This window comes from Talpa occidentalis, unplaced genomic scaffold (assembly GCF_014898055.3).
Source record: "Talpa occidentalis isolate TD23 unplaced genomic scaffold, MPIMG_talOcc4v2.1 talOcc4.3, whole genome shotgun sequence".
Classification (NCBI taxonomy): Eukaryota; Metazoa; Chordata; class Mammalia; order Eulipotyphla; family Talpidae; genus Talpa; species Talpa occidentalis.
Genome location: NW_023603184.1, coordinates 35672482 through 35696995, shown reverse-complemented (window position 1 = coordinate 35696995; position 24514 = coordinate 35672482). Strand labels below are relative to the sequence as shown.

General features: G+C 45.0%; 2 protein-coding genes across 5 annotated transcripts in view; both read left to right on the top strand.

The window, feature by feature from the left end:
- LOC119255565 (tripartite motif-containing protein 5-like) overlaps positions 1–20466 on the top strand; it is a 110746-nt gene extending 90280 nt beyond the window's left edge. The window contains exon 5 of the mRNA XM_054699477.1: positions 20434–20466. Coding sequence (XP_054555452.1) covers positions 20434–20466 — 33 coding nt within the window. The remainder of the gene's footprint in view (positions 1–20433) is intronic.
- A 21-nt stretch (positions 20467–20487) lies between these two features.
- LOC129144615 (tripartite motif-containing protein 5-like) overlaps positions 20488–24514 on the top strand; it is a 39498-nt gene continuing 35471 nt past the window's right edge. For all 4 annotated transcript variants that reach the window (XM_054699484.1, XM_054699485.1, XM_054699483.1 and 1 more), the window contains exons 1-3: positions 20488–20910; positions 23113–23208; positions 23827–24057. In XM_054699484.1, coding sequence (XP_054555459.1) covers positions 20488–20910; positions 23113–23208; positions 23827–24057 — 750 coding nt within the window. The remainder of the gene's footprint in view (positions 20911–23112; positions 23209–23826; positions 24058–24514) is intronic.

Below are 24514 nucleotides of genomic sequence, written 5' to 3'. Positions count from 1 at the left end.
TAAGCCAAATGGGTAAAGCAAAATAGTCATATAATTTATAAATATAGAATATGTTTTGAGTATTCCCAGACCCAACAATACCTTACCACATCATGGAAAACAATAAAACATAAAACAACACAGCAATAGCAGGAGTAGTATGATAAATACGTGGCCTGTATGAAGAAGAATAGTGTGTGAACAGTGTAGTTTCAGTCAGGAAGGCAGTGAGCACACTGGAAGGCTGAGTCACTAGAGGGTGGGGTGGTGGCAAGTACAAGAGAATGGGTGTAGGAGAAGACCAGGGCCCAATACTGACCAGGGCCCAATACCAGGGCCCAATAATGAATCCATCAGGGTAGGTAGGTCACTAACATCTATACCTTCTTTTGTGTCTGCCTGTCTGTCTGTCATATAGTTCTTTATAATCATTCGAATCTTCCTGCAAACCTACCCTAAATTTTCTATATAGGCTTTCTGCAAAACAAGCCATGAACATAATTTTTGCTTTTTGACTTTACAATCCTATGTTACTAAATTAATCCTTCATAAGATAAAATGGCATAGCTAGAACTTTAGAATAGTCTAGGCTAACTATAGGCAGATTACCCTTTTTTCTAGGGTTCGCTGTCTTTTTTCTTGAAGGTCTTCAGTTGATTGAATTCAGCTCATGACCTATAAGGGGAGTAATCTTCTTCATTTAGTCTACTGGGATAATGTTCCTCTCATCTAGAAAATGCCATTACAGAAAGAATGAGAACAGTGTTTGCTCAAATATCTAGATCATGTTGCTAACCCATAGATATAAGATTAATCACCACAGCCACAGGCATTGAGTAAGTTCTGAGTAAACCATAGGAACAAAGATATGAAACACTGTTGGCTAAAATTTTTCAAAGGCATTTAGATAAATGTTAATATACCAGAATTGCATTATGTGCTACAGCAATTACGTTGACTGCTACAATAGAATAGAACCATGGTTATCATTGGTATGTTCAGTGTAATTAATACGTCTAGCTCTGTGGATGCATAGCTATACATGGCACATGTGGAGTGCTTATGTCACTCCTTATGTCATACCTTTGATCATTGATCTGAAATAAGAAAAAGCAACATAGAAAAGATTCCTTCATAAAACATACCATTGCTGGGTGAAGACTGCTTGAGAAGGGATACTCCACAAGAGTATTATGTGACACCAAAAGAGAGAGGAATAAATGCCAGCTCCCAGAATGCAATTCATGCAAAATTTAGAGTATACCATTATACTTGAAAGACATCCCAAGTTCCTTTGTTTTCAGAACAAACTTTATTCATATTGAGAAACTAAAACTGAATGTGCTCAGTGGTTATGCTTAAGTGATTTTCAATTCCTGACTCATAGACATAAGGGAGTAGAAAGTTTCTGAGATAAGAGAGCTTACTCTTTTGTGGGGTGCAAACAATACTGAAATATCTGTGATTTAACTAAAAATCAACTTGTTGCTGCTCAACAAGTCTCTCATCACTGGATGTGTGAAGATTGCCAAGCTCTGCATTCCTGGCACCGTGGACCCTGTGTTGGAAGCTTCCACCATTTTCAGCTAGCACATGTAGTCAGAGCATGAACAAGACAGACAAAGAAAATGGCAGGAAAGAATGAGTAGGAAAAGTCAGATGTTTCAGTTCAGTTTTTGAATGGCTGGGTTGAAAGGATTGAACTTTACCCAAAGGAAGTGGGGAAAGTAGAAAAATGAAGAGTTTGTCAATGTTACTCAAAGAAGGAAGGTTCTGGAGAAGCATCATTTTATTTTTTGAAAGGTTTATTTTATTTATTTATTCATGCAAGACCTGGGGTGTAGGCCAGAGGTGCGGGGGATGAGGAGGTTCACCAGAGACAGAGTGGTGAGCCAATAGGTGGATTTACTGAAATATACTGCTGAGGGGAATAGCAGGTGAGACAGGAGAGGTCTGCTGCACCATGTGGGTCAGCTCCCTGGCTGGGGATTGAACTCGTCCTGCAGTGGCTGCCAGTAGCTTCATAGAAGCACCATTTATTAACCTCCGTATTCTGTCCCCTGTCATGTAATCTGGCTTTGGCACACTGTGACAACATTTTTTCTGAAACTCTTCATCTTTTGTCTCCCTGAATTTGGAACAGAAACTGATAATTAATGATGTACCATTTGATGTTGTGGGAAATTTTTTCTCAGTAGACTCACACTGAGGCACATTTTTTAAATGGCATTTCACCTTTCACAATGGCAGTCACTAATACATCATCAGCTTAAATTTACAAACTTATAACGGATCATCTTCCCAATATCTACTCTCTTAATAAACCTTCAAATACACAATGAAGTCATTAGTAATAGTCATAGTGATGTATATTAAATCACATGCATGGTGAATTTTATATAGCTGGAAGTTTATACCTTTTGGTGCCTTTCACCCATTTCATCCATGCCCATGCCCTACCTCTGACAACCACCAATATGTTGTTCTTTACATCTAAATTTCCTTTCTTTTAAAGAGTGAGACCACATAGTATTTGTCTTTCTTTGCCTGATCTATTTCACTTTGAAAAATTCCCCTCTATATGTAGCCTTGTTGTCACAAATGGTAAAATTCATTTCTTCTTACATGGCTAAATGATATTACACTCTGTGTGTGTGATTGAGTGTGTGTTTAGTCATTCTTCCACCAATGGACAATTATGTTGTTGTCATATGAGTATACTGTATTATAAGCAGATCAACTATTTCCATATTGAGACATAAATTCCATGCAATCAAACTAAAACTCTTCGTGTAAGTGTGTGTGTGTTTGTAAATAGAGAATCTGTTTTATAACTCTCAGGGCAATGCATAGTGCAGAAAATGGCTGAGAAATTTTTGAAGAAAACATTGGAGCCTCTTACATTACAATATCAAGAGTAGAAAATTTTCATTGTATTTGTACATTATTGGCTTAGTTCATACATGTAAGCTAATTATAAAGCAAGTGCAAGAGAGTCTTTGGGCCTGTAAGAATTTGGTCTCGAATGTGACTGCATTGTCTAGATTGACTTTCCTAGGGATCCAATATTTATAGGTTACTACAACTACCAGGCTACATTTCATATTAAGGGACAGGAGTTAAAATGTTTGATACATCTCCTGTCTAGGAGTAGGAAGTGGAGGGGCCCCTAGAACCTGAATTCTGTCTCCTGAGACTATAAGGAAATGCATACATGTTTTCATCTCATCTCTTCCAGAAGCTTTCCCAGCCTAGAATTTCACTTGTTCCTTTTAAATAGGTCCTTCCTACTACTCCTGTGAAACAAGAGACAGAAGACAGTTTGGTGATAAAGTTTTTTGTCATTACTAGTAATGAGATCTATCTATGAGAGTCACACTCAGTAAAAATTCTACATACGTTTTGTTTGAGTTTAAATCTGTTTCATCTTTTGCAAAGTGTACAGGATGTATACATTCTGAGATTCTTTTTATAATATAAGGTGGAAATTGAAAATGCTCCTAACTTTTATTTATTTATTTATTTATTTATTTATTTAATTTTTGCATAGAAGAACTAGGTTGTAACCAAAGGTGAGGGAGTGAGAGGATTCACCAGAGATAGAGTTGGGAGCAGAACAGGTAGATTATGAGATAAACTGCTGTATTTCAGAGCAGCAGGTGAGACAGGAGAGGTTTGCTGCGCCATGTAGGTCTGCTCCCTGGCCGAAGGGGGCAAACTTACTGCATAGTGGTCATAGTCCTGAGACTAATCCCTAGGCCACCAGGGAAGCATTAAATAGCATGTCAGTGTCCTGAACAATATAGTAGATATTTGCTTTCATGATTACTGAAAATGGTAAACTGTCTCCCCGTCCTGTGTAACACAATGTGCACATTTGGAATAATTGATTCTACCAAAGTCTCATTTTTCAAGCCCCCAAGCTGCTGCCAAGATCACTCCAGTTCCACACTTGTTTTATGTAACTTTTCATACTCAGGCTCTTTTTTTCCTTCATTGAGGTAACACTGGTTTACAACCTGCTACCTCATTAGGGGAATAGGTTCACATCTCAGAGGTATGTCACCAGCCCCCCATCCAAACACCACACCCCTTACCTGGGGCCATGTGTCCTCCTCCTTTGTGCTACCCCCTTCTCCCTCCCCCTTTTGCAACCTCAGTTCTGCTGCCACAATCTTCTATGTGAAATAATGAATGATTTCACTTATATGTGGAATATAGAGAAAACACACATACTGAGGGCTTTTTTAAGTCCTTTATTGGAAATGGGAAACTGCAAAAGTACCAGTTTCCAAAATCTGCACAACAGCTGTCTAGGAACATGTCTAGGTTCAGCTATTCTCAAAAGGGACAGCTTTTTGGTAGACTTTTGCCTGTGATGAAACACTTAGTGCTCCACCATACATATCACCCCATGGGCTCTTCTAATCAGTTTCAAAATCAACAAGAGGAATAGATTTACCAAGGAGAGCAAAAACACACACTCTTCCTTGAAAAATATGCACTGTAAACTAGAGCAGGTTCTTGCACAGAGCACACAGCAATATACAGAGGGGTAATAAGTTGTTCCAGAAAGATGAAAAAGAAAGTGCTTGGGCTGGGAATGGGATAGTCACACACTTACACACGCACAGAAATGTGTATCTATGTGTGTGTATGTATGCACATAGGTACAATTATACACAGTTTCTTTATCCTAGGCAATCTTCAAAAACATCCTATGAAGAAGGAATTCCTAACAGATAGCTGCAAGAATAGATAAACTTATTGATGCCGCTGTGGGTTGTGACTTTAGCCCTTGAGCCACCACAGCTTCTTGTCCCACAAAACTATGAAAAAGAAATTTGCAGACATTTTAGATGAGTAATCAGAAACAAACCTTAAGAAAGTAAGGACAAGGTTATTTGAAGGAAGAAAGCAAGAACTTCCCAGTATGCTGTACTTGGGAGGGGCAAGGAAGGCCTGTCTAGGGATAATTAAACCTCCCCTCCATCCCCCCCATTCTAAAATCTCATCGTCCTTTTTTGTGATTGGCTCTTCCTCCTAGGGCTATACTCCTCTGGGCAGAGGTGCCCCTTTTCCCAGCTCCTATCTTAGTAGTTAACCACCCTGAACAAGGTCTCCTAAAATTTACTTTTACTGCCGTCACTGGCCCTCCTGAATTTCTCAGCCTTATCTCAGGGGCCTCCCTTAAGTCTCCCAAGTCCCTGCTTGCACCCTGCCTGAAGCTGCGTACTTAACCCTAACTTGCCTTGGGACTCAGTAGGAGTCAGTGCTCAGCCTCCCATGGCTAATGAGTGGAAGAGGCAGTATTGGAACTCACTCTGTATTTCTCCAGCACAAGCGCCTTCTCTTGAGTATGTCCTGGAAGAAAAGGTAGGAGCCATTTTCCCTAGGATGCTGGGTGGGGAGGGAGAAGCCAGAAGATGCTGATCTGTTGAAGAAGCTGAGCACACCTTGGGAAGCCTCAGGTGCCAGGAGGTAGAGGTGTATGCTCAGTCTAGTTACCTATCAACGAACACGGGCAGTCATTGTAATGGCTAGAGCCAGGGTGAGCTCTGTCATGACCAGGCTGCTCTTGCAGGTGAAATGATGTTGAGAGCGAACACTCTGGACAGTTAAAAACCTAAACTTTGAAATCAGACAGAATTTCATTATCAGGGTGATAATGCTTCTTACTAGTCCTTTTTAAACTAGCTTTAATTGGATGCAGTTTCTCATTAGAAATAGCAATACTGAGGCTGAACTGATAGAAATGTTGCAGGAGGGCCTCCCCTGGTGGCGCAGTGGTTGAGCACTGGGCTGCGAAGCTGCCCGCAGCCTCTGCAGCGCCGGTTTGATCCCCGGCTGCCTGCGAGGGTCCCACATGGCGCGCAGACCTCTCCTGCTGTGCCCACTGCTCCCCTCAGCAGTGTACTTCATCAGTCTGGCTGTTCTGTTCCCCGCTCTGGCTCTGGTGAATCCTCTCACCCTCCCACGCTTCTGACTGTACCCAGTGCTTGTATAAATAAATAAATAAATCTTTAAAAAAAAAAAAAAAAAAAAAGAAATGTTGCAGGAATCAAATGATAAAATTCTGCGATTTCTCATTTGCTTAACATGAGCACTGATCCAGATTAGTATCTATTAATTTTCTCTCTGGGTTGAAATCATGGATATTAAGAATGAATATTAATCTACTTTAAATATTACTCCTTTTGCTTTTCTTTGAAATAGAATATATAATTTTCTGTTTTTTTAAGATTTAATTTATTTATTTATTTATGCATACAAGAACTGGGGTGTAGGCCAGAGGCAAGAACGGGATGGAGCAAACTCTAAGCCAGTGGATGATGTTCTGACGGATTCCACCCCCATGTTCATACTGAAGATAGAGAGCATGGTGCTGTAGATCTGTTGCCTTCTCCCCCAAAAGTTAGACAGGATTTCCTAGATATCCAGAGTAGCCATTTCAATACCTGTCACCTTGGTATATGGAATGAAGGTCCATCAAGATCCTGTGATAAACAGTTTCATGAGAGACTGCTACCATTACTTGAAGAGTTAAGTTTTCCTAGGTATAGTGATCTCTGCAGAAATATTTTTTTAAATAGGAGAAATCTCTTAAGGAAGGGCAAACAATCAAAGGCAATGTTCTGTCATATGAAGTCATTTCCTCATCATGTGAAACCTTCTACTCTTTCCCGGTGACTCAAGTCCCTTATTATAGGATATAAGCCCTTGCTGTGTTCCATTTACTTCAGAATTTACTGCTGTATAATTCTCTCTACACATCCTATTCAATTTGGTGTTTTTCTTATACTAATTTGTCTGATGTTCATTTATGCATCTAGCCTCAGAAAAACTCACGGTGGTGAGGGAACTTTCCCCTGTACCCAGATAGCTGTTGAAGGAGAGCTATTAATAGATGTATTTTTTATGTACTTTGTGTGACTGAACTGGAGGGAATTGGTAGCTGAGAGAGTGTGACAAGTATTCCTCCTCTCCCTGTGAGTCCCTGAACTGACTACATGTCTTGGTTAATATCATGGGACTCTCCTGTGAGATATAAGATTTAGCTGAGAGATATCAGCTCCTGTCAAGTGATTCCTGGAAACCTGGGTGAGTAGGAAATCTGAATTCACAATTCACACAATTTTTCAACATGAGTTTTAAAACATGGTTCTGTGCCAGCCACTGCAGCATGAGATTGATCCTCAGCAAGGGAGCTAACCCACATGGGCCCAGCAGACCACTCTGGTCTCGCCCGCTGTTCCCCTCAGCAGTGTATTTCAGTTGATCCGCCTGTCCTGCTCCCCAGGCTGTCTCTGGTGAATAGTCTCACCCATACCTCTGGCATACACCCCAGTTCTTATATGCATAATATATGATGTGCAAATATTTTCTCCATTCAAGTAGATGTCTTTTTGTTTTAATGATAGATTCTTTCACTGTGCAGAAGACTTTTTTGCTTCATGTAGTCCCATTTATTTATATTCTGTTTCGTGTCTTGCCGCGGACCAGCGCAGCGGTAGACTAGCAAGGCCGACTCAGGGATGAGAAACTGTGCAGGGTGGTCAAGGATTCGGCGCATAAATGACAGACAGACACACTTCAAGAGTGAAAATCTGACTGTAATGTGCAGTAATAATCAAGCTCTTTTTATACCATTTTACATAGCTCTAAGTTATATTAATCATTTCAGTGAAAAACAATCAAACAATACATTTTCATAGCAGATGTGTGCAGTGCTTCACAAAAGTGCAAGCTTCTAGTTAATGGTTACAGAGTGCTAAACATATGTGGCTAGCCATACATAAAGTACAAACACTACATTTCTGTTTTTGATCTTGCTTTACCAGTTTTGACTCAAGTGCTTAACTACATTGTTTCCATGGCCACCTCTGTGTGGCTACCAGGAACGCTTTTACGTGAAACAATACCCTATGAGGTTTTGACTGTTGGGTGGTGGATTAATTTGTTTTTTTCTGCATTTGTCTTTCATGACTACATGTATTTTGTTCAGTTTCTGATGAATCAATCTTCTCTGACGTGAGTTTCACTTAAAGCATTGGCCAAAGAAATGTTATGTTTTAGATTTATATATACAGTGGCTGCAATGAAACAAGAAAGATTAGAGCATTTCAAAGAACTAGAGGTTAACAGCTTAAAGCCAGAAAAGTTAGCAAAAAGTAATTTCAGTAAAAACACCATCACCAGATACATTAAAGGTCAGGAGGTAAACATACAATGGATTACTTATTTTGCTGGGCAGCAAAGATGACAAACACAATGTGACTATCGGCATGTTCCTCCCGTGTGCTGGGTGCCTTGATCGCGCTGAACCACAAGGAGCAGATCGCTATCACTGAGGACGGCGGGAGGGGGCGCTGCAGTGTCTATATCATTGGAGACAAATACACAAAGACATCCCTAAGCAAATGGCATGGAGGGTTTTGTTTCTTATCCTCTATGTATTTTGTGGTTTCAAAGATTGCCATCCAAGTCTTTAATTCATTTTGAGTTATCTTTTGTGTAAGGGGTGACATAGCTCTCTAGTTTCCTTCTTTAGCATGTGGCAGTTTAGTTTTCCCCAAATAATTTGTTGAAGAGACTTTCCTTTCTCTGCTGTTCATTCTTGACTCCTCTGTGCTGGATAAACTGTCCATACAAGTGTTGGTTCATTTTTGGATGCTCGGTCCTATTCCATTGTTGCTGGAACAACTTACTTGCAGGGCAGGAAGGATGAGAAACATCTCACTGGCCAATAGATTGCTTTAACTCTTCACTTTTAGGAAGGTTAAACCGTAACTTTAGTAGACAGTAATGCAGAAAGATTTTGTCACATAGCCTGCTTTCCATGCTGTGAAGCCAATTGTTTCTAGCTGGCTGAACTGGGATAGATGCGTTTACAGAACTGCTTGTGCTTGAGCCATTGCAAGCAGCTTCAGATGGGCAGTGCACTTGGCACGCATCTCCTTTTCCTGCCTGACAGAGGTGCTCAGTACCATGTGCTTCTCTACCCAGTGTATCATGTGCACCTTTTCCTTCCAACACATTGTGTTCTGCACAGAGATATAATAGTCCAGGTGATTCTTTACATTCTTGTATGATCCTTGTAGTTGTTCCTGGTAAATACCTTCCAAGGCAATAGTGGTGTTATTCCTCTGGACATCAAAAGGTAATGATGCTATTAACCAGCACCTGCTGTGAATTCTCTAGCTCCACTGCATGGTGGATGTGCTCAAAGAAACCTGTTTCTTATCTTCTGCTTAGGCATGTTTTTTGCTCAATGAATTTATGAGTAAATTGTCTAAAAGAGGCACACTTCTTTTTTTTTGACTAGATAGACAAACAACCTTCTTGTTGATACCGCAGAGAAAGTTTCTGAGGTAATCACATATGTTTGCTTGGATAGAAAATACAGTATCAGTCTTGCTCCAAGAAAAGGGAAGCCTGCTATACTGACTGGCTTTACAATAAAGGAACTGGAAGAATAAGGACTAGCATTTTATTTTTTTTATTTTTTTTTCCTTTTTTTTCTAATAGGACTAGCATTTTAAAGCTTCCATTCTTAGGAATATGTATGTTTGCATTATGACATATCACACAGGTGGGGATAAACATACCTGCTCTCAATATTTCTGCCATCTGCCACATTAAGACAAAACTTAAGACCATCAATGGAAAAGAACTTCAGTACAATTAGTGTGCAATACAGAAAAGACAAAGAATATAGTTTCCAAATCAAGCACCCAAGTTACCCATCCCCTCAAGAGAAAAACTCCAGCCAAACAGGATTGGCCGAAGCAAGGCCCAAAAGCCTGCCACAAGTCCACAACACCTTCAGGCGGGGACCCATAGACAAGGGTCAGAAACTGACCAGACAAGTCTGGGAGGAAAAGAGAAAAATCATAATCGAGATAAAAGCTGCTATTGCCACCTTCCCTTGGGTCTCTCACCCACATCCTTTTTGCCGCGGACCAGCACAGCGATGGACGATGAGGCCGTCTCAGGGTTGAGAGACTGCGCAGGGTGGTCAGGGATTCGATGAATAAATGACACACAGACACACTTCAAGAGAGTGAAAATCTGAGTGCGTCTTTATTAAGTTAGTGGTCAGTATATATATGTTTTTCTAAAAGCATCAAAGAGATCAGTTTGCTCATAAATTTAGCTTAATTGACAGGGCAGTGATTTATGTCCGAAGTTACATCTAGCTCATTCCTAATTGGATAGGCTATAAATTCTTTTTACTATTCTATATAATTATTTTCTAGTTGCACTAACTATCATAATTAATTGTCATGGGTGAATTTATTTTATAATGCAGTTAATATCAAAGGTACTAAAGTTAAGCACATAATAGAAAGATTATTAAACTAACAATTCTATTATAACACAGTGTTTAGTAATGTTTCATTTGCATTAGCCTAATTATTAAATTAGGTATGTTTTTTAATTAGCAATCAATGACCAGAAAAAGGAAAGTTTTTTAGAGAGACAGTTGTAGCAGAATAAAGTTTATGGGCCTTGAGAAAGCGAGATAAGGTTCCAAGTGGTCAGCATTTCTTTTAATCATCTTTGTGGCAGCTTCTGGTGGTCATTATTTCTTGACAGGCGTTCGGCTTCTCTGCATCTTAAGGAGTTTGCTGTTCTCCCCCTGCGCGCATGGTTCCTTGCCCACGCCGGACCTCAGGGACCATGGTAACAGCCATTAGCCCTGAGGGTCACTGCAGGGGGAGGTGCAGCACCTTTTCAGCCAGTCCAGAATGAAAAAGCAAGTACAGCTTCTTCACACATGTCTCCATGCTCCATGTACCTCCTCCAGGCCTCCTTCTCCCTCTACAACCTGCTTCCTTCCTACAACAGTCTCCTGCTGCAGGGGCAGGATTCACCACTGAGCAGGTTTCCTATGATTCCAGCAGACTGTAAAGGAGGCGTCCAAGAGCCCTCTGTGGATTTCTCAAGCTTTTATAGAGCTTTACATGTAGTGTGGCAAACAGGTACACGTAGACAGGGGTGTCAGGGGTCCAGGAGACCAGGAGGCATCCAAGATCCTGGCAAGTCCTCATTATGGGCTTCTCTCTCTCTTCTGGCTTTCTTTCTCCCCTTCTCTCTCCCGCCTCTGCTTCTCTAGGTGACTGTCTCAATACTCCTCCCATGGCCCACAAAGGTAAATAACACAGCTTACAACAATGTAACACTGCAGGTGCCCCACCAGGCAGGGCAATCCTAATGGTGCAAGGGCACAAAAGCCTGAAAACCATTTACCCTCCAACTCCCCAGCTGCTTCTCCTCCCTGCTCAGTCCACACCCTCCTGGATGGGGCAGGAAATCTGGTTGGTGACTCCCCTTTTCCTGGGGACGGCCCTGTTAGAGTTTCAGTTTCATTTCACTCCACTCTTCCTCTCTGTGGCAGTCAGGCCAAGTGCATCCTGACCATATCTGTATCTGACCTGTCTTCACACTTCCCCAAGGAGTCACAACATTTCCGTGGTCTCTGAAGGTCTGTTGAGAGTTTCTGGAACAAAGAGTTTGAAAACTTCAGAGGAAAAACTGATTTGGTGAGTCTGACTTTTCATGGGAAGGCCAAGGTGCCTCTGAAAAGGGGAAGAGGCCCAGCTTGCAGCTCCCTGATGATTGCGTTAAGGGAAGGGCAATGTGGGGGAGCAGTGGCCTGAAAAGATGGCGGGTTTGAAGGAGGAAGGCTTTGTTTACTTCAGAGGGACTGACATTTCTCCAGGCCGAATCTACCCACAACTCCTTCCTATTCTAAAAGTATGAATTGCATGTTTTGAGGACAGAGAGAATCCTTGACTTTTAAGAAGTAGCGCCTTTTCCACCAAATACAGGAACGCAGGCAGAGGGGTTTGAATCCTAGGGGTTAATGTTACAGTGTACGAGTGTCATATTTCTTCACGATTCTATACATTCTCCTCCACTTGGCCTATCTGCGCTGGGGAACCTTGATGTGCGAACGTTGGCAAGTTCTGCACCTCATTTCTAGTCACTGCTTCATGCACGGGTTGATCTCTGTAGTTCCTTAGCGATCACTAACCTTGTTCGTCCTTCTCACTTATATATGATGTCATCATAATTAAAGAGATGTGGGGTTCAGAGAGTGGTTCTTGGGTAACATCTGAGACAAGTTTTAGTTATCTCCCCTTTCAGCAGCTTTCGGGCAGTCTCCCCATGAGACAAAGACATTTAGTTATATCCAAAAGGGCAGGTTTATTATAAGGACACTGGTGAGGTCAGTTTTGGAGATCTTGGGTTCGAGAACGGGGTCCTTGGGTTGACGCTGGGAAAAACTTCACCAGAGCTCCCCTTTGACGGCACCAGCGATTTTCCCAGGCGAGTTTCTCCCCAAGACAGAGACATCAGTTATAACCAAAAGGCAGGTTTATTATAAAAGGGAGATAAGAATAAAGGACATTTGCTTATGATGGAGGACAAGTATTAAAAAAAAAAAAACCTAAAAAAGAGGTGCCACAAGACCAGAAACCTGCTTACACGAGGAGGTGGGGGTAGAAAGGGTTAACATAACCATCAACACAGCTATAAAAACCTAGATCCTTAAGTGCCAATGCCTAGATCACAAAGTGTAAGACCCAAGCAGGTATCAGGCAGCCATAGAGAGTGTCTAGAGCAAAGGTCAAAGGGTAAAGATATGGAGATTGAGCCCATTGTGGAATCTCCTGCCCCTTTCAGATTCTGCAGAGTTATCCAAAATCAGCAACTAAGGGAAACCTCCAAGGAGTGAGCCCCTCCCAAACAGAAGACTGTATCAGTGCAGTCTCTACAGTGGCTCAGGGCTACACTCCCCTTGCCCACCTGTGATTATAGAGAAGCTTCTTTTCACCCACTCTCTCCTACAGGGCAGCAGCCTCCTGCCTGCCTGTGACCTGTCCCATGCTGGGGCTTCTCTTCACCAACCTCCCTCAGTGGAGGCCGCTCCCCTCAAGGCCTCCTGCCTGCAGCCTTGCAGGCCTCTCTCAGCAAACCTGTCCCTTTCAGGCAACTCTTCCTGCCCGCTTATGTCTATACAAATGTCCTTTACTCTTCTGTCCCTTTCCTTTATAAACCTGCCCTTTAAATACAACCAATGTGAAAGGGTCGGCGCAGTAAAGAAAAGAAGTACCAGGCTAAGTTTCTCGAATATGGGGAAAATTTATTGGGCCCCGGGGAGGGAGAAATTCACGGACCCAAGGTGGGGGTCGGTGAAGTCAAGCATGTTGCCTGGGGAGGAAGGTCAGGCGGGAAACTGGGGTTGCAGGGTCGGGGAAAAAGTTTGTAGGGCATGAAAAGATTTGTAGTGAGGCAAGAGGCTTATTGTCTGAATTTTCTAGGTGGGCTTCCTGGTGGCCTTTTGCATTCCGGCCTCCTGCATGGACCTTTCATACCAGCCTTTTGTTGATAGGAAAAGGGGCAAAGGCTCTTTCTTTGGCTACTTTCTGCTGGAGGGGGGCGAAGATCAATGGGGTGGGTCAGGCCTGGTTATGAGGGTCTTCTGCAGGGATGCGAGAATACGGGTGGAGAAGTAGTTGGTTAAAGGTGGTACGAGACATTTCCCCAATGCGAGCCGGTATGAATTTTAGGATGCGAGGAGGAAAAATTAAAAATAAGGTTCTCATTTGCACTGGCCCCAAGAGTGGAAGTGTTATAGGACAGGGAGAGGGGCAGCCCAAGCCCCGCAAACCTGCCTATTCTAAATGGGTTCTGCCATCCGCCGCATCAACACAAAACATAGGAGACTTTAATGGGAAGGAACTTTAATAAAACTAGGAAACAATACAGGTAAGGCAAAGAGTCTAGTTTCTAAATCAAGCACCCAAAGTTACCCATCCCCTCGTGGGTAAAAGTCCATCCAAATGGGATTGGCCCAGAGCAAGGCCCCAAGGCCTGCCACAAGTCTAAAGCATCTTCCAGTGGGGACCCACAGAAAAGGGTCACAAACAACCGGACAAGCCCGGAAGGAAAAGAGCAAAATCAACATCAAGATAAAAGCTGCCATTGTCACCTCCCCACGGGTCTCACCCACATCTGTGTCACCCAGTCCACGACCAAAAGACAAGCGCAGTTTCCTCACGTGTCTCTAGGCTCCATGCGCCTCCTCCAGGTCTCCTGGCTCCATCCTGCTTCCTTCCTTCCTCAGTCTCTTCTGCAGCTTCTCCTCTTCCTGCTCAGCTCCACCCTCCCTTGGGTGGGGCAGGGAACCTCCCCCTTTCCTGGGGACCACCCTGTTGCAGAAGGAGCCAAGACACTATAGGATTTTGAAACCGTGTCAGCAGAGCCTGCTGGTTTTGGAGAGTGATCTGAGGCAGTGAGGTGAGCTGCCTTTACAAGGATGCTAAAGACACAGAGGTTTTTTCTAAGGAGCTATCTATTCGTAGAGAAAAATCCTGGGCAGAAATAAGGCTGTGTCCCAGGGCCCCACCTGCCACGCCTGAGGCTTCAAGAGATGATGTTAGTTAGGCTAATGCCCACCATAATCAGGAGAGCCCTTTGTTTAGTTTGGTGTGGTGAGACCAACCACCCCAGTTTGGATTGTCCCTATAGGGTGAGTTGTGGGACTTGGACACAAGGGCCTGGGGTAGAAGAATCGATACACTGAGAGAGAGCGCCGTTGTCCCAGAAAAAGGATCCCCTTGTTGTTTGGAGCGCAGGAGTAACCGAAATATTAGAAGTGCAGGAATGAAGCCAACAAGGGTGTCAGTTGGATAGCAGGGGTAGCTGTGATTGGAGTCCCAGAAGGGGACTGAGCATTGGGGAGTCAGACAAGCAGAGTCTGTTATCTTGGTCGTTGTGGTATTGAGATTCACTGGAATTGCCGCCGGTAGAGGCTTCTGAAGGGACGTGCAGAGGAAACAAGAGGAGTTATTAGTCCCAAAAGAGTCATTTCCATACACAGGACACTGAGCTAGGGGAGATTTTGACAAGAAATACGCATCCTAGTAGGACCCAGGTTACGACATACATACCGTTTGTCTTCGGGGACACGTTTGACCTGTGATAGATGGTGCCAGGAGGGGTCCCCCAGAAGTGTTAACGCTGTGGGTGTGGTGAGACTGACCGTGTGTGGACTGGTCCACGAGGCTGCAGTGGCTTTGGTTGAAGAGATTTGAGCAGGACTTGGTCTCCCGGGTGCAGTGGTGGGGAAGGTCAGTTGAGAAGGTCGAGATCCGAGGCAGGACTGGGTAAGTACCGGTCTGCGTGTTCCCGGAGCAGTTGCCTGAGTAGGGAGAGGTCAATCCTGTCCGGGTAGGTGTCCACGCAGTTGGTGAGCTGCAAAAGAGGATGGTGGGCGAACTCGCCCTTGAGGTGATATAGAGCACAGGTTTGACAACGGGAACATATCTGCCAGACTTTTGCACTCGAGGAGGGGTGAAAGAAGAACAGAGTCAGGAATTGGGTAAGTGGGCATGGCCCTGCGTGGAGGGTATTGTGGACTTGTGGAATGACCAACTCCGCCTGTTAAAAAGAGCATAGGGGCAGGGTCTGCAGCCAGAGTCAGTTGTGAGAGCCCTTGCCACTGCATCAGCCTTGTTACTACCTGTGGTAACATAAGATGCCTCCTTCCCAATTTTCTACTCTTATCCTCTATCAGTATTGCTCATCCAGAAAGAAAGCTCAGCTGAGAGAACAGGAGTAAGTAGGAGGAATTTCTTTGCAACTTTTATCTTACAAAATGATTTCCTTGATGATGTTAATGTATACATATGTCAGAAAAGGTAGTATAACAAGATGCCAAGGCCCAGAGGAAGGGCAATTAGATTAGGGGAGCCCCTGTACTTCCTCCTGTGCAAGCTGCAGCTATTAGCGGGCAGAGTGAAGGGTACCCGTTGATATTGAAAAGTGGCCTGTTTCCCTCAGCTAATAAAAGGAAACAGTTTGAGGAAATGGAAAGTAGTTTAATTTGTGGACAAAGTGAGGAGGGCAGCAGACTGTCTGAAAGACCACTTTTCTGCCCTTTGCAGAGGGCGGGGGTATTTATACTAATTAGTAAAACTAAGGGGAGTTGGGCCAGGGTCTGCAAAGGGGAGGCAGGAAGGGTCAGCATGTCCTTTTGATGTAGGCCTACCTGTGGGTGCCAGCTTGCTTTGCTGACACCTGGTGTTTAACTTATTACCTTCTTGGAATGTCCTTTCTTTTTTTTTTTTTTTAAGATTTATTTATTTATTTATTTATACATACATACATACATACATACATACAAGCACTGGGTACCATCAGAAGCGCGGGAGGGTGAGAGAATTCACCAGAGCCAGAGCGGGGAGCAGAGCAGGCAGAAGGACAGAAGTACACTGCTGAGGGGAGCAGTGGGTGGCAGGAGAGGTCTGCGCACCATGTGGGACCCTCCTGTGGTGGCCGGGGAGCAGCCGGGGATCGAACCAGCGCCGCAGAGGCCGCGGGCAGCTTCGCAACCCAGCGCTCAACCGCTGCGCCACCGGGGAGGCCCTGGAATGTCCTTACTTTTGCTGAGACTGCAAGAAGACAACTTGTTAAATGCAAAGGATAAGAATACTTACCTGATGCGGCAGGAAAAAAGACCTGTCCTTTTCACTGCATCACCCCCTCCCCACCCTACCCCTGCTTTCTGGGACCTGCTTCAGAACAGTTTTTCTGTGGTTCCTTGCCTGAAGGTGCCTTAGATCGGTGGCACGGTTTTGGGCCTCAGTGACCCCACTTTAAGTCAACCTTGTTTGGACATTTACCTGTTAGTGGATGGACAATTTTGTTTAGAAATATCCTTTCTTTTCTCACCCTCTGCACACTAATTCTATTAAAGTGATATTCCACTGAAGGTTTGCTTTGCCTTTTGTACATGATGTGGTTTTTGCAGTTGTTGGGTTTGGAGGCCGGGCTCTTGGGTTCACTCTGGGGAAGGTGTCACCAGAGCTCCCCTTTCAGAGGCTCACGGTGAGTTTCCCGGGCCAGTTTCTCATGAGACAGTGATGTTAGTTATATTTATTTATTTTTTTTTAAACTTTTTTTTTTTTTTTTTATAGAGGCATGTTTTTTATTTATTTATTTATTTGTTCGTTTGTTTCGTTTATACATGCACTGGGTACAGTCAGAAGCGCGGGAGGGTGAGAGAATTCACCAGAGCCAGAGCGGGGAGCAGAGCAGGCAGAAGGACCGAAGTACACTGCTGAGGGGAGCAGCGGGCGGCAGGAGAGGTCTGCGCGCCATGCGGGACCCTCCTCTGGTGGCCGGGGAGCAGCCGGGAATCGAACCAGCGCCGCAGAGGCCGCGGGCAGCTTCGCAACCCAGCGCTCAACCGCTGCGCCACCGGGGAGGCCCAGATGTTAGTTATATTTAAAGAGCAGGTTTATTATAAAAGGGAGAGAAGAATAAAGGACACTTACATAGACACATGCAAGAAGAAGGTGCTGCCCCAAAAGAGACAAGTTTTCTAAGGCAGAGACCTGCATGGTTGCAGACAGGCAGCCTGAGGAGAGCTTCCTCTGCTGAGGGAGGTCAGTGAGGGGAAGTCCTGGCAGGTATCTGTCAGGGGAAGGCAGGAAGCTGCTGCCCTGGGGAGGGACAGAGAGTTGGTGAAAAGGAGCACCTGCATAGTCCAGGTGGGCACAAGGAGTGCTGCCCCAGCCAGTGCAGAGACTGCCCTGATAGAGTCTTCTCTCTGGGAGGGTAACTCCTTCCTGGAGTGGTTTGTTTGTTGTTGCCTTGGAATAACTATGTAGAATTTGAAAGTGGACAGATTTCTACAATGGCTCTCAATCTCCATATGTTTACCTTTAGGTCTGCTCTGCTGACACCCCCTACAGCATCTGATACCTGCTTGGGTCTGGTGCTTTGTGATCTAGGCATTGGCTCCTAAGGATCTTAGCTCCCATAGCTGGGTTAATGGCTGGGTAAATCCCTTCTACCCCCACCTCCAGCTCTTGGCTTTGTGAGCCAGGTTTCTGATCTTGTGGGTTTCCTTTCCACTTTTTCTATGCTTGTCCTCCATCCTGTGGATGACTAGATCCCTTTAGAAAGTAGAATTCTGGGCCTCCCCTGGTGGTGCAGCGGTTGAGCACTGGGCTGTGAAGCTGCCAGCGCAGCCTCTGCAGTGCAGGTTAGATCCCCGGCTGCCGGGCGAGGGTCCCACATGATGTGCAGACCTCTCCTGCCACACCCACTTCTCCCCTCAGCAGTGTATTTCATCATTCTGCCTGTTCTGTTCCCCGCTCTGGCTCTGGTGAATCCTCTTACCCTCCTGTGCTTCTGACTGTACCCAGTACTTGTATAAATAAATAAATAAATAAATCTTTAAAAAAAAAAAAAAAAAGAAAAAGAAAACCACATCATGTACAAAAGGCAAAGCAAACCTTCAGTGGAATATCACTTTAATAGAATTAGTGTGCAGGGATCCCAAGATACCCCTAGGTTGTGCACTAACAATGCAACAGAACTGCAATAAAGTGTGTTAAATTGTTACCGGTTCTGAAGGGTCTTTGTCTGGTTTCCTCCAATCCATTGTACATAAATCTTGAAAAGACAGTAACTGGTTTCAAGAGAGGAACATTTATTGTGGTCACAGTAGAAGAGGGCAGGCAGCAGCCACCCTGAGCCACACTCCCTAGTTGAGAGCATCAAGGATCCTGCTTTATGAGGCTCATCACCGAATCGGGCTAGTGGGGAAGTAGGGTATTGGCTGGCCTTGGGCTTTCTAGCTTGGATTTCAGGGCCTTTAAGCACCCATAGATGCTTTATCTGGTCTCACATTAACACCCTCCTATTGTTACAGAGCAGGGAGAGGGGCACCCCAGACCCTGCAAACCTGCCTGCTGTAAATAGGTTCTGCCATCCGCAGCATCAGCACAAAACATGAGACTTTAATGGGAAGGAACTTTAATACAATTAGGAACCAATACAGGAAAGGCAAAAAATCTACTTTCTAAATCAAGCACCCAAAGTTAGCCATCCCCTCGTGAGTAAATGTCCATCCAAAGCATCTTCCAGTGGGGACCCACAGAAAAGGATCGGAAACAACCAGACAAGTCTCCAGGGAAAAGAGCAAAACCAAAATCAAGACAAAATCCACCATGGTCACCTCCCCAGGAGTCTCACCCACATCTGTGTCACCCAGTCCACGACCAAAAGCCAAGCGCAGTTTCCTCACGTGTCTCTCGGCTCCATGCGCCTCCTCCAGGTCTCCTTCTGGCTCCATCCTGCTTCCTTTCTCAGTCTCCTCTGCAGCTTCTTCTCTCCCTGCTCACATCCACCCTCCCTTGGGTGGGCCAGGGAACCTGGAACCTCCCCCTTTCCTGGGGACCACCCTGTTACACTGTGACAAGGGAAAGTGCATCCCAGCTCTTTAGGTTTTCAGCAACAGGAAGGTAACAAACAAGGACCAGGTTCCAGGGGCCCTGTACTGACATTATTATGCAAACTGTATTTTACCCATCACCAAGTGAAGGAGGAAGTAAGTTCGGAAAGTAGGCAGTTAGGGTCACAGGCCCAGCCTTGAGCTGGCTTTCTAAACCGTTCCTAAAACAGGGACTTATATAAGCTGATCCACACGCTGCAGAGAAGAGTTGGGGTATAGGCCAGAGTCTGGGGGGATGAAAGACTTCACCAGAGACAGACTAGAGAGCAAAAAAGGAGAATTTATTGAAATACACAAGTGAGAGGAGCAGGGGCCAGATGAGGGCCTGAGGCTGTTTCTACTCTAGGCACCACTGATTGGTTGGGTGACTAGTCTTGGGTGTATCCTGACTCTGCATCTGGATCCTCAGCTTAACAGCCCAGTTCCTGTGGCTGCCCAACCCACAACCTTATCCAGTCAAGCCTCCCAATTTGCCTGTTGAACGAGGAGTGGGGCCTAGTTTTTAACTTTAATAATGGCACCACACCATAAAGCAATATCTTTGTGGGCCCCAGATAATGCCATCTGCACATTCCATAAAACCAGATATTCAGCCAAGAGGGGCTGGCTCCCGGACTCCACAGATGACTGATTCAACTAGATAATAAATGTCTTCCTTTTCTGCCTAACTCTGGTCTTCAAGATGATTCTTTCCTCATGGAGATGAAGATCAAGTTGCATGAGTCCAGGAACTGCACTTCCTTGATTCCTCCCCCCCCCTTTTTAATTAAAGATTGATTTATATATGCATACAAGAATTCTGGGGTACAGGCCAGAGGTGAGGGGTGAGAGGATTCACCAAAGACAGACTGGGGAGCAGAACATGAGGATCTCATGAAATACACTGCTGAGGGGGACCAGTGGGTGAGACAGGAGAGGTCTGCACTATGTGGGTAGCTGCCTGGACCCGAGATGAAACTCTGTCGCAGTGGCTGCTGATAGCTTCATAGTGCTGTGCTTAACCCCTTGCATCACAAGGGAGATCCTCCCCTTTTTTTTCTTAAATATTTTATGTTAGCCTATCTTTGTTTTCTGTACAATTAGAATTGTATCCTGGCTTTCTCGTTTGTTCCAATACAACCTTCTCAAATATACAGGGATCTGTGAGCAAGAGACTCAAGCCAGGATAGCGAGCAGCAGGGGCAACAGCTATGGCATCAAACATCTTAGTGAGCATCCAGGAGGAGGTGACCTGTCCCATCTGCCTGGACCTCTTGAAAGAGCCCCTAAGCCTAGACTGTGGCCACAGCTTCTGCCGAGCCTGCATCACTGCAAACAACAAGGAGTCCGCGGCAACCCAGGAAGAGAAGAGCAGCTGCCCTGTGTGCAGAATCAGTTACGAGCCTGGGCACCTGCGGCCTAATCGGCACCTGGCCAACATAGCAGAGCAGCTCAGAGGAGTCAAGATGAACCCAGAGGGGGAGCAGAAGAAAGAGCTCTGTGTGCGCCATGGAGAGAAACTCCTGCTCTTCTGTAAGCAGGATGGGAAAGTCATTTGCTTGCTTTGTGAGAGGTCTCAGGAGCATCGTGATCACCAGACCTTCCTCATTGAGGAGATTGTCAAGGAGTACCAGGTAGGAGAGCAGGATGCAGTTAAAACAGCAGAATATATAGTTGATGGGAAATCTCCTCCTGGTTGTCTTCTCACCACACCCCACATCCCAGAGGTCTGTGATGTCTTTTCTTCCTAAGGTATTGATACAGGGAAAATTCCCCCACTCCTCTAAGTTCTAGGGCTGGATGAGCAACGAGATTAACATCAGACAGATTAGAAGGAGAAAAGGCCACCTTTAATAATGTACACATGGAGAATTTACGTGGCTGTAAATACTGAAATAAAATGGGATAGATCCAGTGTTTATTAATTTTTAAATATTTATTTTTGCATACAAGAGCTGGGGTACAGGCCAGAGGTGTGGGGGTTGAGAGGATTCACCAGAGACGGAATGGGGAACAGAACAGGTGGACTGACTGAAATACACTGCTCTGCAGAGCAATGGGTGGGACAGGAGAGGTCTGCTGTGCCATGTGGGTAGCTCCCTGGCAGGAGATTGAACTCATGCCACTGTGGCTGGGGATGACTGGATAGCAGTGAGACTTTAGCCCCTGTGCCATGAGGGAGGCCCAGATCCAGTATTTATAAGGATGGGTTAAGGATGTTAAGGATGGGTTAGGAGCCTGGGGTGTCAAGGAGGGAGGAGGAGGTCTCTGGGACCAGGAGCGGACAATTTCATATGATACAACCTTGCCTTTAGATATTTGCCTTGCCTTGAGATAGATTTTTACTGTGGAAAGTTTTTTTCTGGAGGCCTCCCTGGTGGCGTAGGAGTTAAGTCTCAGCCCTATCATCACAATGGTCTGAGTTCAATCATGGGCCGGGAGCTGACCCACAGATGGCACAGCTGATTCTGTTTCGCCCACTGCTCCCCTCAGCAGTGTATTTCAGCCGATTCTCCTGTTCTGCTCCCCACTCTGTTTCTGGTGAATCCTCTCACCCCTTTCAACTCTGGCCTACACCCCAGTACTTCTGTGCATAAATAAATAAATAAAATCTTAAAAAAATAGTTTATTTCTAGAGATGTTGCTAAGTCTAGGTCATCTCTTTAACATAACACTTCCTCATGACGCTCACGAAATTTTGATTTACGTTAGTTTTACCTAATAAGAGGACACAAATTGAAATTTTCCAGTTTGGAAAAAGCTGGGGGAAGAGAAACACTTGGCTCACCTTTCAAGGTAGAGGACATTTCTGTGCCTCCAGCCTGATTGCAAGAGACCTCTTTATAGTGAGAAGTGGATGTTTTTGAACCATGTGTTAAATGGGGAGGAGGGGCTAGTGCCCATGAAAATCCACCATTCCCTTTGCACATGAAGTGTAACTGAGAGACTGGGTAGATTGAGATGTTGTTTCTTTGCTGCAGGACCAAATTTCTCCTCTAGGACAAATAGAATCATCCTGTCTTGGAGAAGGGATGGTGACTACGCTCAGACTTCTGCCTGAGACTGAATACGTTCCCACTTCAGATTTTCTCTTAAGTCGTAGGTTTGTTAGGGGGAAAGGATGTCCTGAGCTAATTCCATGCAGGTTTTGTGGACGCCACCCCCACTCCAGACTAAAGCCATCAGGACATTGAGAAAGACAAATCCCGTCACCACCAAAGGGAAGGTTGCTGGGACCTGAGGGTGGAGTTAAGCAGCCAGGTTGAGTATAAAAACCAGACACGTGGGCCTTGGGGGGGCTCGCTATCTCGCTCGCCTCCTGGCTTCAGGGCTCCTGGCTCGCGGCCAGCTCGCAGAGTGCCCTTTGGGATTCCAGATCGGCGGATTGGGTAGGACGCATTTAAAACTTTGTCTCCCATTTTTACCCTGAGCTGTACATTTCCTCATTTCCCCTTCCCTTGTAAATAAACCTTTAATTAACCTTTCGCGTGTGCCTGCAGTAGAGTATTGACAAGTCCTTTTAAGCGCACGGGTGAGGACCCACAGTCAGGCACCCCGTTTTGTATCGGAGCTGCCCTGTTACAGTTTGGCGTGGTTTCCAAGTTACACCTGTGGTTGACCAGCTCAAAGTAACTTTCCTTGCTTTGGTCACCATAAGCGCACTAGTTCTTAATACGTTCACACTTAAGATTTTCTTCTAAGTCGAAGGTTCTCATGATATTTTCAGTTTCTGTGACTCTTATGTTTAGAGATCATCTGATTACTTCCTCCATGACCTGTATTCAGATGTTGAGAAAAGCCCATTGCTTGACTCTGGCTTGATTCCCCTCTCACAGGAGAAGCTCGAGGGCGCCCTTGACCAGATGAGGGAAAAGCTGCAGAAAGCTGGACATTTGGAAGCTCAAGTCACAAAAAGGAGAATTTCCTGGAAGGTAGGAGGAGGTTCTTTCTGAGGGATTTAGACAGAAATCTGGTAGAATTTGGGTGATAACACGAGGAAATTCCTACCTTTTTGTTATTGGATCATTAACAATCCCACAGTCATTTATTATACTTTTCTTCATCATTTCCCTGATGGAGGAGGGGATTGAAAAGTGAACCTGGCACAGGTGAATGGGTCTTTGGAGGGAAGGTTCATATGGAGGGACACTGGCCAGGACGGCAGTGCATTCTCTGTTCCAACCCATCATGCGTTTGAGTCTTTGACTCTTCTGGGGGATGCCATTTGGCCATGGCTCCTGGTTCTGGGCCAGTGTGCCACTTGGGCAGAGGGTGAGTGGTGCGATCAGGAGTAGTCCAGCTGTGTGAACATGGAGACTAGCCAGTTGCTCTGTTTTGGCTCAGGGTTGGACTCAGTGCTGCAGACTTGAGGGAATTACTTTGGAATATAATAGAGGGGAAGTAGTAGGTGAAGAGCCTCTTTAAGAATTGTTCTCTTGCTCTGTCTCACTTTGCTGTGAGAACTTTCCATTTACAGTGGTGCTGGTTCTCGTTCCTAGTCTCTGCCTGATGGGTTGAGTTCTACTTCTCTCTCTTTTCTCTGTCCTAAGAGTCAAATACAAAGTGAGAGACAAAGTGTCCAGGCAAAGTTTGCAAAACTGAGAGGTCTCATGGACTCGGCGGAGCAGATGGAGCTGCAAAAACTGAATAAGGAGGAAGAAGTCATTCTCCATAAATTGGCAGAGGATGAGAGTGAGCTCGTTCAGCAGAACCAGTTGATAGAAGATCTCATCTCAGATCTGGAACATCGATTGGAAGCGTCAGACATAGACATGCTGCAGGTAATGTCACAGGGCAGGGAGAGGGGCAGCCCAGATCCCGCGAACCTGCCTGCTCTAAATAGGTTCTGCCATCCACCGCATCAACACAAAACATATGAGACTAATGAAAAGGAACTTTAATACAATTAGGAAACAATACAGAAAAGGCAAAGAATATCATTTTCAAATCAAGCACCCTCAGTTGCCCATCCCCTGGTGAGTAGAAGTCCCCCCAATACGGATTGGCCCAGAGCAAGGCCCCAAAGCCTGGCACAAGTCCAAAGCACCTTTCAGTGGGGACCCACAGAAAAGGATCAAACCACCAAACAAGTCTGGAAGGAAAAGAACAAAACCAAAATCACGGTAAAAGCTCCATTGTCATCTCCCCACGGGTCTCACCCACATCAGTGTCACCCAGTCCACGACCAAAAGGCAAGTGCAGTTTCCTCACGTGTCTCTCTGCTCCATGTGCCTCCTC